The sequence below is a fragment of the Elephas maximus genome, chromosome 4 (genome assembly GCF_024166365.1).
Source record: "Elephas maximus indicus isolate mEleMax1 chromosome 4, mEleMax1 primary haplotype, whole genome shotgun sequence".
In the NCBI taxonomy this organism is placed as follows: Eukaryota; Metazoa; Chordata; class Mammalia; order Proboscidea; family Elephantidae; genus Elephas; species Elephas maximus.
The window spans coordinates 35,199,827-35,214,252 of record NC_064822.1 but is presented as its reverse complement, the minus strand read 5'-3'; the positions used below and the strand labels follow the sequence as shown (position 1 = coordinate 35,214,252).

Genomic DNA, 14,426 nt, shown 5'->3' with positions numbered 1-14,426 from the left:
CAAATAGATCTCACACCGTCACTTGTATATAAATGAAGAAACAATTCCTCTAAAAAAAAATACAAATAGCACATATTTTTTAAATGGAAAATGACAACATTAGGAAGTTGCCAATTGATTAAAATGATAGTTATATTTAGCATCCACTCCGGGGAGAAAACAATTCTCATTACAAAACTTGATATTACCAGAAAGGGGGAAAAAAAAAAAACCGGACTTGAACCAGAGGGTCTCCAAGAAAAGGATGTAGATAATATTTTGCTTCCTGACCATCCCATTTCTCAAATAACAATGTTTCAGCTTTTCGAAGATTTATAGTAACTGGAAGTGAGTAAACATAGGGTAGCCAGAGAGCTCTTTCATATGCCTGCCTATTTCAGCAAACATAAGTTACAACGGTAAATCATGTTAAATTTCAAAAGGCAGTTAGATGGTAAAGGCCAGTTGCCATTTTCTTATTAAAGAAGTTCATGATCACACAACTCTACATAGGTAATTAGATTCTAAAATTTACTCCGCTGGTTTAAGACAATTCTCTCAGGAATAGTTTCTTCAGTTCAAAAACTCATGATGAACTGAAGTTCTCTAACGTGTTCCCTTAATGTAAAGATAATCTTGTTAAGCAGAGCTGGAAGAGATCCAAGCTATCTTTCAGCCACTGAAAGAAAACTTTTAAAGGGATGGGCTATGAGCATGGTATGTTTAAGTATTAGATTAGTGAACTAATAGTCAACAAATTTAATATATTAATTGTGAGCCTAAATGCACCTTTAAACTTAGAAGGAAAATCCCCCTTGAGAATAAATTAAAATGAAAAAATGAACATGTGTTCCTATGTTCTGTATGCTAAATACATTATTTTTCCCAGTTAGAACTCAAACCTTTTATAAGTAATGCACCATTTTTCTAGATCTTTACATGTGATCACCTCACTTCTGATATCAAATGTCCAGAGAGAATCTCCAGAAAAAGCTGGTTCTCATACACGTTTTCACAATACCTCAACTTGAAAGAATCGAGCTTGTGCACCCACATTCAAAATATTTTTTTTAAACTAACTCCCATAAAGCTATAAAACTAACTACTCATAAAACTTCTGAGCTACAACCAAAACACAAAATCAGGACATATATTTTTTTCAAGTGCTTCTAGAAAGTTTCTCCCTGCAACTTTAAATGGAAACATTAACACACACTTTCCTGTTTTTAATGAAAATACAAAACTTTTAAAGTAAATGTCAAAGTGAGAGAAAGAGTTAAAGGGGTTAATATCACAAACACTGAATTGTTAAGAATATTTTCTAGGCTATTTATTTACTTCTCTTTTGGAATCTCTAGTAAGAAACGGAAGGATCATACCTCCTTCAGAAGGTTGGTGATGTACTTTACATGTAAAAATTCTGGAGTCTTGTCTAAATCCAATGATGACCTTCCTTTAATTTCCTTCTCAAAATTTTCTCTGTAAATTTTCTATTAAAAAAATAATAATTTTAAATTTAGGAAATATTAGTGACTTTTAAAAGCTATTAAAACAAGAGCTCCTAGAACAACAGGAAAATAATTCTGGTTTTTTCATAAATAAGCAATAAATAATTCGCAGTTTATCATAAATTTTAGAATTCAACCAAACCATCAGGTCGTCCCTCCCTCTGGTAGAGCATTCTGAGTGAGGCTGCTTAACATCTCAGTATGTCTGTGAATATTTAACATCATGATATTTTGGGAAGAGAACCAATCAAATTGGCTATCTGATTGGATCACTTAATCAGTTCACTCAAAAGGGAAGTAATCCAGTCAGGGGGTCAATCCACTCACTGGAAGAAAACCTGGTGACCCAGAAGCCTGGACAAACCAAAGGAGCATGTCCACAGCATCTCTCTATCTCACTCTGCCCGGCCATTTCTAAAATGTAATGAGGGCTAAGGAGGTCGTATTTTCCTTTCGTAATTTTAGCATTGAGAGTATTTGTCTAAAATTCATGGAGTTTGATATGAATCAAGTTACACTGTGAGGAGAAATCTTATCTCAACCTTGATATATGGTTCTTCAGGTACATTCATAATAAGAAATGAAAGGGGGTGCTGCCAGTGATTGTGGGAGGCTTAAATCCATACCCCCAACTGCCCCTCTGACACCATCTGCCACTTTCAGCTATGGGTCTCTAAATTCTAGCCTTTGAATTATTTATTTGAAAATCAATGGCAATGCATGCTTTATGACTATAAAGATAGTCTCTCTAAATAACAAAAATATCTACTCATGTACAGAGTTACCTGACAAACCCAAAAAACCCACTGCCTTCTAATCAATTCTGACTTATAGGGACCCTACAGGACAGGGTAGAACTGCCCCATAGGGTTTTCAAGGCTGTAATCTTTATAGGAGCAGACTGCCACATCTTTCTCCCACGGAGTGGCTTGTGGGTTCCAACCACCAATCTTTTGGTTAGGAGCTGAGCACCTAACCATTGAACCACCAGGGCTCCTACTTGACAAACAAGCACCCAAATTTTATCAGCCAAGTATTTTATTCAAATTGCATTACAAAGATGATAAAAACAAACAAATTCTGCTTGAGATTATTATTAATGCAAAGTGGGAAGCTATTTCCAGGTTCATTTTATACTTATTACAGAGGTAAGGGTAATATGTAATTAAAGAAATTCTCAAAACCATGAGGGAGGGTAAGAGAAGCATGTTGTCGCCTTACTTGACACCTGACATGATTATTTAACAACTAATGTGTGTAAGGCCACGTGGATGGTTTGTAAATACTAAAGTCTAACAAAGCTAATAAGAAGCTGTACTACGAACATCCTGAATGAAAGGAAATCCAGATACACCCAAGAACAATGCGGAACTAAGCAAGACAATGTAATTATAAGGCTGAATATAGGGGATCCCCAGCTTTCAAATGTGTGTATGTATATAGCTAGCTAGATGATAGATTTAAATCAGATATTTCACTTAAAAAATCTCGTCTCTGAAAAATACTATTTTACTGAAGAAAGTCATTAAAGAAGGTTGATCATGGACTGCAAGTGACCAATACACAAGGAGAAAAACAAAAACCTTTGGTGTGTTTTGTGTAAGGAGAGCTATGTTTGTGAAACAGAAGACAAAAAAATGTTAAAAGCCAAGTTCAGAGATTTCCTCTAAGAAATATACTGATTGAACATATCTCTGGCATAAGAAGAAAGTGAGATAAGCATAATTACAGGCCATTACAAAAACAGTAGTGGCTTTTCATGAGGTCATATTTAGCTTTCCATGTTATGAGGCTCCTCAAGAACATCACAGTTAAGTCCACCTCTTAAGAATGAAAACCATCTCTAAGACAGACTGTTTTCTTTGTATCTACTTTATTGACCCTATATTTAATGACAACTGTCACATCACATTCGTCTAAGATTTTTTTTAGCGTTTAGAGTATAAACTTGGTCCAAAGCTATTTTCTATTTGAAGATTTCTCTCTATTCAAGCCTTGCTGAGCAAAACTATAATTGCTGAGCCTAAAAAGCTAATAGCCAATGGCTATAATTAAAATGAAAACACATCTCACATTTGCAAAGGGTAATTCACCCCTGTGACAATACCAGAAAGCAGAATAGCAAAAATTAAAAGCCAATATTAACACAGGGCTCACAGGAGTCTCCAGTTTAAATTAACCTCCCAACATTCAACAGATGTACAACCACAGTTAAGCATTAAAGCTATTTATACCTGATGTCAAAAGAGCCAATCGAAAGCAATTAATTCGTTCACTTGACCATTTCTTTAAATTTTCCTTTTGTGTCATGTAGCCAAGTAATGGTAAAATCAAACTGCTAGTCATACTGGACTTTTAAGATCTAAATTTGATCTCATGAATAAATAAGATCTACTTTTTTTGTTTGTTTACATATCTATCTATGCAGACGCCATAGCTCTTTTTTCAGTGCTAAGAGTGTCTTTGAAAGTCACTACAGATCAGTATGGTGAAATTCAGCTTCGGTAATCTTTTTGCTTTTGAGGGTCTATCCACAAAGGAAAAAAAATCAACTGAGGGTTTTATGCAAATAAAGGCAACTTGGTCTACTTTGTTTGTCCAATGATTCTTTGAGAAGAAGATGGACATGACTTCTACTGTTTTCAGTTTAGAGAGTATTAGATTCCTTCAATGAGTCAGTGCTTCTCAAAGTCTTGTCACTGGACCACCTATGTCAGAAACTCCTGGGATAGCTGTTAAAACATGATTCCCAGGCTCTACGGCAAGACCTAGGTACAGCCTTGGTGGCGCAGTGGTTAAGAGCTCAGGCTGCTAACCAAAAAGGTTGGCAGTTTGAATCCACCAGCCACTCCTTGGAAACCCTACGGGGCTGTTCTACTCTGTCCTGTAGGGGTGCTATGAGTCAGAATCGACCTGACTACAACAGAACTGAGCAGTAAGAGCTACTGAAGCACACTCTCCTGAGGCAGCAACAGGGGGATATGCATTTCAAACAAGCTTCCAGAGTGACTTATCCACAGAAGAGTTTGAGTACCATCTCCATAAGGAAGAAAAAAAAAACACTGCTATCGAGTCAATTCCAACTCATAACAACTCTATAGAGGGGGATGGGAAATATGATAGTCAGAAAAGAAAGTACAGAAAGAATCAAACATAAGGCAAGAGGAAGAAGGGAATGTCCCCCCCACCTGTGAATAAGACAATGAAAGTGTAACACAAATACTAAAATAACAATGGCCTGGGGCTGCGTAGAAGAAAACTGAAAAAGCTCAGTATCTCAACAAAGTAAGAGACGTGATTATTGGTGAGAACCCAGGGACCAGCAGAGCAAGAGCTGGACAGTGAGACCTAAATATAGTATAGAATCTGGAGGCTCAACACCAGAGTTTAAGTCTCAGCCCCACCATGAGCCAACAACACAAGCTTGGCTAAACTGCTTAACCTAAGAAAGGGAGGATCAGACCCCTTTTCACACGGTGGCCCTGCTGTTCAAGTGAACAGGAAAGCACAGTTAATTCAGAAAGAAAACAGCCTGGGAAAACCAAAGGGTCCAGGAAGTTGACGTCATCTTAATGACAAAGGGCCCATTCAGCAGGAGTGAGAATAAGTTGGATGAAGAAAAGAGAGGCTACAATGAAAGATGGGGGATTTCAAATCCCAGATTATAAAATAGTTATTTTTAATTCAGAAACACTACATTAGAATAAATTAATCATGACTTATAAATTCCAGGATTTGTTGGTGAAAGGAAACTAAACCAAGGAACCGTGAGGCCGGAATGATAAGCGGTCCTCAGCATGGATATTTACGTTATTCAAGATCAAAGGGCAGGGAAAGAGGTAAATGGAGATGGAGGCTCAAGAGGGCCTGGGTAAGATTAGGGCAAACCTGAAAGGCTGATGCCACCCTCTTGATGCTGTTTTCAGAACAGTTAAGTGATGTCTTTCATATAGGGAACCAACTAAATGAAAGCACCACAGCAGCTCATGAAGGTAGAAATGTTTCTCTGGACTGTAGCGCAATGACAACTGCCACATTATTCCTCTAAAACAGGGTGAAATGAATTGGAAATCTGGCTCTTGCCCCTGCCAATGTGCCCACTGCAATAGAAGACAATAAAGAGGATGTAAAGGATATGTCCCTGGGTGGTGCAAATGGTTAAAACGCTCAGTTGCTAACCAAAAGGTTGGAGGTTCGAGTCCACCCAGAGGCACCTCAGAACAAAGGCCTGGTGATCTACTTCCAAAGGATTGGCCATTGGAAACTCTACGGAGCACAGTTCTACTCTGACACACATGGTCAATGGGAGCAGGAGCTGACTCGATGGCAACTTTTTTTTTTTTAATTTAAAGGATGTCTCTAAATGCAGAAAAGTTCTTCCAGTAAAAGATGTTGCACTACAAAATAACACAACCATTTTGGAAAAACAATATGGCGCTTCCTTAGAAAGCTAGGAATAGAAATACCATACGATCCAGCAATCCCACTCCTAGGAATACATGCCAGAGAAATACGAGTCGTCACACAAATAGACGTATACATATCTGTGTTCACTGTAGCATTGTTCACGATAGCAAAAACATGGCAACAACCTAGATGCGCATCAACAGATGAATGCATAAACGAACTGTGGTACGTACACACAATGGAGTATTACACAACGACAAAGAACAACAATTAATCTGTGAAGCATCCCATAACATGGATGAATCTGGGGGACATTATGCTGAGTGAAATAGTCAATAGTAAAAGGACAAATATTGTATGACACCACTACTGTAAAAACTCATGAAAAGGTTTTCATACAAAAAGGAACAATCTTTGATGGTTACAAGGGAGGGGAGGGGTGAGAATGGAAAAACACTTAATAGATGATAGATAAGTAGAAACTTTGGTGAAGGGTAAGACAGTACACAATACTGGGGAGGCCAGCAAAACTTGTAAAAACCAAGGTCATGGAAGTTCTATAGACACATCCAAACTCCCTGAAGGACCAAATTGCTGGGCTGAGGGCTCCAGTGACCATGGTCTCAGGGAACATCTAGCTCAATTGGCATAACATAGTTTATAAAGAATACGTTCTACATTTTACTTTGGTGAGTAGTGTCTGGAGTCTTAAAAGCCTGTGAGTGGTCATCTAGGATACTCCACTGGTCTCACCCCTTCGGGAGCAAGGAATAATGAAGAAAACTAAAGATACAAGGGAAAGATTAGTCCAAAGGACTAATGGACCACATCCACCATGGCCTCCACCAGACTGAGTCCAGTACAACTAGATGGTGCCTGGCTACCACGACTGACTCCTCTGACAGGGATCGCAATAGAGGGTCCTGGACAGAGCTGGAGAAAAAATGTAGAACAAAATTCCAACTCAAAAAGAAAGACCAGACTTGCTGGCCTGACAGAGACTAGAGAAAACCTAAGAGTATGGCCTCCAGACACCCTTTCAGCTCAGTAATGAGGTCGCTCCTGAGGTTCACCCTTCAGCCAAAGACTGAACAGGCCCATGGAACAAAATAAGACTAAAGGGGCACACCAGCCCTGGGCAGGGACTGAAAGGCAGGAGTGAACAGGAAAGCTGGTAATAGGGAACCCAGGGTTAAGGAGGGAGAGCGTTGTTGACATGTCGTGGAGTTGTTAACCAATGTCATACAACAATGTGTGTGCTAACTGTTTGATGAGAAACTACTTTGTTCTAAAAACCTTCATCTAAAGTACAATAAATAAATAAAAAGATGTTGCATTATACATAAGTTTTTGGAAGGCTTCTTAAGTTTGCTCAAATTTACCAATTCTGTCAATTCAGTTAAAACACTAGTCAAAATATTTACCTGACTATTCTTGGTCAAATTTTCTTTTATCAGCTTAAGAAGGTAAGCCACATGAAAAATAGAAGTTATTATTTTCTCCTCTCTTGTTTGAAGATTAAATTAACCAACTTCGACCATTAAACAAGCCTTAGTAATACCTGTGTGCCCTTTTCCCAGGAAGACGAGTTACAATATTTCAACAAAAAATGGACATTTTTTTGGTCCAGAAATCATAATTTCCCCATTTCGGTGTTGTCATTTGAGAATAGAAACGATGATGGTCACAGAGCATAAAACCAAAAACCAAACCTGTTGCCACCGAGTTGATTCCGACTCACAGCGACCCCATAAGACAGAGTAGAACCACCCTATAGGGTTTCCAAGGAGCAACTGGTGGATTCCAACTGCCGATTGGTTAGCAGCCAAGCTCTGAAGCACTATGCCACCTAGAGTGAAGCAATGGGGCTGTAACTGATAACTGTTGTTGCTCTTGTTAGGTGCCTTCGAGTTTAGTTATGACTCATAGCGACCCTCTGCACAGCATGTACATAGACAACTGATACTACTGCCTGCTATTTTTGTCCTTTCGAAGTGATAGTCCATTCTACCCACAGAATTTGGGTGGGGGCTGCAGACAAAACCAACCTCCAACAAAGTAGGAATAAATAAATAAATAAATCTCACTGAGATAAAGAAAAACCAGTGTGGGGAACAGCTGGATGTCACTTAGCATTATTTTAAGTAGAAAACCAAATGGTTAAGTAGGAAATACTCCCAACAATCTCTGCCCTTGATGTTTTAAAACTTCTATGTCACTGTTTATTGGGGGATGAGGGGATAGGGGAAGGAATCAACTAAATAATCTAACAGAGAAAAGGAAGCAATTCATAATTTTGACCAGGACCTACAACACTTGCATTTGCCGAATATGTAATTGTAGGTATGACACTTGATTTCAGTAGACATATTTATAAATTTAGGGATGACAACTACCTAGTATTACCATTTTGACAACTAAATGAGCTGACATATATGAAGTACTTAATACTTAGCATATCACCTAGCACAGGATACATATTTGCTAAATGTTAGTTCTACTATCTCTGCAAAAAAAAAAAAAAAAAAAGAAAAATACCCAGCTCTTCATTCTTTCTAGTTTTTATCTACTCACAGTTTTATATTGACACAACCTAAAGCGTCAATTTTATAATCATGGACTACTACAGCTGGGAGAAACTTTAAGAACTCATCTGGCCTGGCATCCCCAGTTTCCAAATGAGAAAAATTCAGTGCCAGAGAAACCCAAATGACCTGGACAAGATCCCCAGCAGTGGTGTGCTTGGTCTAAGCTGCAGATCCCTGAATCTTCCCAGTTCTGTGTGTTTTCCTCCAGACCCACTGGGCATTCAAAGCCACGTTATTATTCCTTCCAAGTGAAATAACATCAACCATGTGTTAAACAATTGATAACAAACCAAAGTGACCCACCTCACTTTGCATCTTTTGAGCCTCCCTTGAAGCTTGATATGATGGTGTCTCCACAAACTCAAGCATGGATTTTCCCTTATTTTTCTCATATTCATCTTTGTATTTAACCTTGATTGAAAAAAGTAGAAAACATATTAATCTCAAAAGACTTTATACCAATAGAGCAAAGTAAAATAAGTACACATCCAAAATTAATCATCCTATTTTTTAAAATCAACATTCTGACCCTTTAGGTCGATCACTGGGTTCCCCGGGGTTAATGTCAAACAAAGAAAGCAAGCAGGTAATATAAAAAACTTTCTGAGGTGATAAAAATAATTTAGAACTACTAAATAGTGTAGTTCTAGGGCCGCACTGAGTCAGAGTTGACTCTACGGCAATGGGTTTGTGGTTTTTTGGTGTAGGCCTTACATAAAGTATTTTATCAATTAGCCAGGCTTACCTTGAGATATAAATAGAGCAACGTGGATATAGTTAGACATATAGATATATCCCTATGAAAAGCTTCAAATATCTATTAAAATCATAAACAAGAAAGAAAACCCTGGGTGTGATTATCTTTCTGTAAGACAAAGGGGAGGACAACATCTTCTGGGGCAGTTGAACTTTTCCATATACATTAAATAAAACACAGGGACAGAGCTTCTATGTATTTCTTTCAGTTTCACTATGCATTATTTAATAATATATCATGAATTATTTCAATTAAATCAATCTTCATCTTATTTGAGCTTATAAAATGATTGATATCTTCTATCTACTACCAATAAAGAGGAAACCCTGGTGATGTAGCAGCTAAGAGTTCGGCTGCTAACCAAAAAAAAGATCAGCAGTTGGAATCCACCAGCCACTCCTTGGAAATCCTTTAGGGGTAGTTCTACTCTGTCCTGGAGGGACGCTATGAATCAGAATTGATTCAACAGCAATGGGTTTTTTTTTTTTTTAATAACAAAAAATAAAATTATATGTAAGCTGCCAGAACAGTAGGCTTTTTGTCACATTGTTTTAATTAAACTCATAGAGAAGTTTCATTTCATTGAAAATTGCATTTTCATTAAAATTCTAATGTTTAATAACTATTTATCCAATAATTTGATCAGTTGTACACTAACAATCATGCTAATTCAATCCAAAAGAAAATTTTCAATACTTGAACTTTGTGGTAACAGGAAATATAACAAATTATAAAATTCCTATTTTTGTTGCAGAGAAGTATAATAAACAATGAAAGCGTGTGAAGCATAATAATGTAAAAAAAACACATTAGGATAAAATTCTGTGGGGAAAGTGGAATAAAAATATGAGTTCGAAAAGAACAAAAATGATGTCAATTTCCAAATGTTAAAGGAGAGTTGATTTGTATATTTTATAAAACAAATGAAATAGGTATCAAATCATTATGGAATTTATGTTTCACAGGATACATTTAAAAGAGTGATGTAAAGTGTTATTTTAACAGATGCTGGAAATGACATCTTTTGCAACTGTTTAAATTTGGGATAAAAAATTAGATATCAACTTCAAAAAGTATGTTGGAAAAATATATTTTTAAAAAACTTCTTAGTGGGCACACAGGATTTTATACTTGGAAGGGTCATTAGCCAAGAATACACTGATAAAATTGTTTTCCCTTGCTAATAACACTTATAATTCAACCTTGCAACTGGAAAATTAATTTTCATCATAAGATTTGACTGCTGTTTCATCAATTCCTATATTGTAAGTTTTTGGCTGTGAAGTAACTTATTTTATGAAATGCCTTTATGTTGAAATGTGGCTCAGGCTCCTCCAACCAAATATAATATATAGAAAATAGGGTTTGAGGTTTTCCAGAGCACTGTTAACTTTCTCAGGGTGCACATTCCTTTGAGCACTGTATATTCTCCACTTAAGAGGTCCAGCACAGTGAGCAGTGGGCGTTAGGGTGGGTTCCGAGGTCCTGGCTGAGAGGGCGTGTGCACTACCTTTGCATACCTGGCTCTGGAGTGTGGCATTGCCTCTATGGTGCAGGTGTTCCGTAGCGTCCATGTCAAAATGATACAGTCCTTTATTTTCCTCAAAAAGCTTTTTATATTCTCGCTAAAATATAGAACATGAAAATAAATTTAGAGTGAAAGAGACTAACCGACCATAGCAATTACTACTTAGGAATGCAAACTGAAAAATACAAGCCAAAAAGAGCTGCAAGGCTGTTAAGTACCTATCAGTAGCCCACATATGAGATTTCTGAGACGGAGATAAATAGAATATGTAAGACAGACCAGCTCTATGTGGTCAACGTGAACAGCATATAAAACACTCAAGCTAGGCAAAGGGCAATTAGCAATATGCACAACCTAAAAGATAATCACAACACCAAGCAGTGGCAACAGAAAAGCAAGTGATAGGATTCACGATAATAGGCAAGGTGGCGAAATAAAGGCCATTTGTCATGCCCCTGTCAGAGAACAGCAATGCTTTTAATGGCATCTACAAGAAGAGAAGGAGTCCTTGGGTAGCACCAACGGTTAAGCATTCAACTACTAGCCAAAAGGTTGGCAGTTTGAACCCACCCAGAGGTGCCTCAGAAGACAGGCCTGGCGATCCACTTCTGAAAGGTTAAAAAAAAAAATAGCCTCGAAAATCCTATGGAGCAGTTATACTCTGCAACACCTGGAATCACCAGGAGTCAGAAATGACTCACAGCGACTAACAACAACAACACAAGAAGGGAAGGAAAGAAAAGAAGAACAGAGGAAACGGAAGGCCGGAGGCAGAGAAGAAAAGATTTTATAAAAAGTCGCAGCCATGAGAAAGATTAGGGGGTCACAAGGAAAATGAGAGGGTGAGAAATAATTCAACCAATATTCCTAAAAGGAAGAGTAGCAGGTACCTAGGAGGGAAATTGAGTAATCTATTAAATTCTTAAGATGGATAAATTGGATTAAGTTTACTATTTAGACACACAGACAAAAAGGTGAATTTGGAAGGGACTGAGATAGATAAAGATGCCAAGTTTGGCAGCTGTAGGGCTGTGAATGTAAGAGGCAACTAGAAGGCATGAATTGCTTCACTGAAGATACTTTGTTATTTTGGCCTATTTGGAAAAAAAAAAAAAATTAGAGATAAATGGTAACTCTAAAGACGCAAAGCTACAGAGAATTAATCAGCTAAAGCTGGTTGCTCACTAGACATTGAGGGCTTGGGTAAAAATGGTAACTTTTCATACATGGAGGGAGATACACGCAGTATTTGAAAGGGAACAGGATAGAGCTACCCAAAAAGAAATTTTTATGTGGGTCTTAGACAATGCTCCAGGATCTGTGAGTGGAATGGGAAGAAGGCTCGACACATGGGATGGGAAGGATGGAAGGTAAGAGTGATCTGTCACATGAGAACTGCTGTTCCATACGGGGCAGAGCAGCGGACCACAGACAGAGTCTGGCCTCAAAGTGCTTTCAGTTGATTATGGACCTAAGATATGCATCCCCCAAAACTTTAATCAGAATAAAGTGAGAGAGAAAAGCAGCCCAGAAATGTCATAAATTTGTTTACATATTAAAGAGATCAAGTTCTAAATTCCAGCTCCTCCAATAATTAAATAAAAAAATTAAAATTATAATCTCAAAGGATAACAATATACTCAGAGATTTTAAAATCTGATTAAAAGTTATTTATTGTATAATATATATTTATAAAATAATCATGAATGAAATGTAACAAACCATAACATATTCCATTTCTGAGTTAAAATTCATAACTAATAAAGATGAGTATTATGTCTGAAACAATGGGCATATACTGAGAAAAGGTCAATAAATATTGTTCCCAACACAATTATCTATTTTAGTCACAAAGAATTTCAGAAAATCCTATTTAAAAAAAAAAAAAAACAACAATAGTGGGGAAGCCAGCACAGCCTGTACAAGGCAAGATAATGGCAGCTCCATAGACACATCCAAACGCCCTGAGGGACCGAATTGCTGGGCCGAGGGCTCTGGCAACCATGGTCTCTGGGAACATCCAGCTCAACTGGCATAACAGTTTATAAAGAATATGTTCTACATTCTACTTTGGTGAGTAGCGTCTGGAGTCTTAAAAGCCTGTGAGTGGTCATCTAGGATGCTCCACTGGTCTCGCCCCTTCAGGAGCAAGGAAGAATGAAGAAAACTAAAGATACAAGGGAAAGATTAGTCCAAAGGACTAATGGACCACAACTACCACGGCCTCCACCAAACTGAGTCCAGTATAACGAGATCATGCCCGGCTACCACACTGACTGCTCTGATAGGTATCACAATAGAGGGTCCTGGACAGAGCTGGAGAAAAATGTAGAACAAAATTCTAACTCAGAAAGGAAGACCAGACTTGCTGGCCTAACAGAGACTGGAGAAACCCTGAGAGTATGGCCCCTGGATACCCTTTCAGCTCAGTAATGGGGTCACTCCTGAGGTTCACCCTTCAGCCAAAGATTGAACAGGCCCATGGAACAAAACAAGACTAAAGGGGCGCACCAGCCCTGGGCAGGGACTAGAAGGCAGGAGTGAACAGGAAAGCTGGTAATAGGGAACCCAAGGTCGAGAAGGGAGAATGCTGACATGCTGTGGGGTTGTTAACCAATGTCATAGAACGATGTGTATGCTGTTGGATGAGAAACTAGTTGGTTCTATAAAACTTCATCTAAAGTACAATTTAAAAAGACATTTGAACTAAGATCTACAAAGAAATTTTCAGTATGTCCTTCTTTCTATATAATAGTCTCTGTTGCCTCCTAGTGGGAGTTACACAGAGTAACACAATATACATGTTTTTAACTTTGCGTAAAGTTACAAAAGAAACTAAAACAAGGCCAGGAACTTTTTTTCTTGAAAAATCTAATTAGTCTGGCTATACAGACTCATAAGGCACTAATTTCACTCTACAAATAAGTTAAAATACAAAGAATTGTAATTTATACCAAATTCATGTAGAGATCTTTAAAAAACAGCCATTTATAACAAATTAACCACTAACTTTGGGAAGATGTCTATTTATCAAGCAATTTTTTAATAAAATCAAGTGGTCTTTAGATACCAGCAAAATCCCAACCCTTTTGAGATTAAAACCTAAAAGAAGGGAATTTTAATGCACAATAAATTTGTACCAAATTATTACTGTACAACTTGAATAAGTGGATATTTCAGAGTAATATATTTTTAAAGTCAAACTTTCTCTCCCATGAAATAATTATTTAGTCATTTTTCTATGGAGGAAAAAACCTGTGATCTAGACAAAATCACCACTTGGATGAAGATTTAAACTTCATGGGTAAAATATAAAATAAATGTGTACTGTATGACTTAAAAAAAAAAAATTTTTTTTTTTTGTATGACTTAAAAGTGTTTTTATACACATATGACTTATGACTTTGCTGGGTTTTCTCTTTTGAAGATATGATAGAAATAATTTGTTTTGTGATTTTTTTTTCACCTTTATAATAATAATTTAAAAAAAAAAACAAAAAACAGGTTAACATCCTTGAAAAGAAAATACCGACTTTCTGGAGCCACAGAGGCTGGATAAACCTCCGAAACTACTGCCCTCAGAAAATTTTTAAATCTTAAATGAAAAATATCCCCTGAAGTCTTTTAAAACCAAATAATAGTTTAGCTTAACTAGTAAA

At 37.2% G+C, this 14,426-nt stretch overlaps 1 protein-coding gene across 3 annotated transcripts in view; it reads right to left on the bottom strand.

Moving 5' to 3' along the window:
* NEBL (nebulette) overlaps positions 1 to 14,426 on the bottom strand; it is a 430,048-nt gene that overhangs the window by 58,102 nt on the left and 357,520 nt on the right. The window contains exons 13-15 of one of the 3 annotated variants that reach the window (XM_049881881.1): positions 10,760 to 10,864; positions 8,786 to 8,893; positions 1,359 to 1,469 (exon numbers count right to left, since the gene is read on the bottom strand). The exons of the other annotated variants lie outside the window; for them this stretch is intronic. Coding sequence (XP_049737838.1) covers positions 1,359 to 1,469; positions 8,786 to 8,893; positions 10,760 to 10,864 — 324 coding nt within the window. The remainder of the gene's footprint in view (positions 1 to 1,358; positions 1,470 to 8,785; positions 8,894 to 10,759; positions 10,865 to 14,426) is intronic. 3 annotated transcript variants of the gene reach the window in all.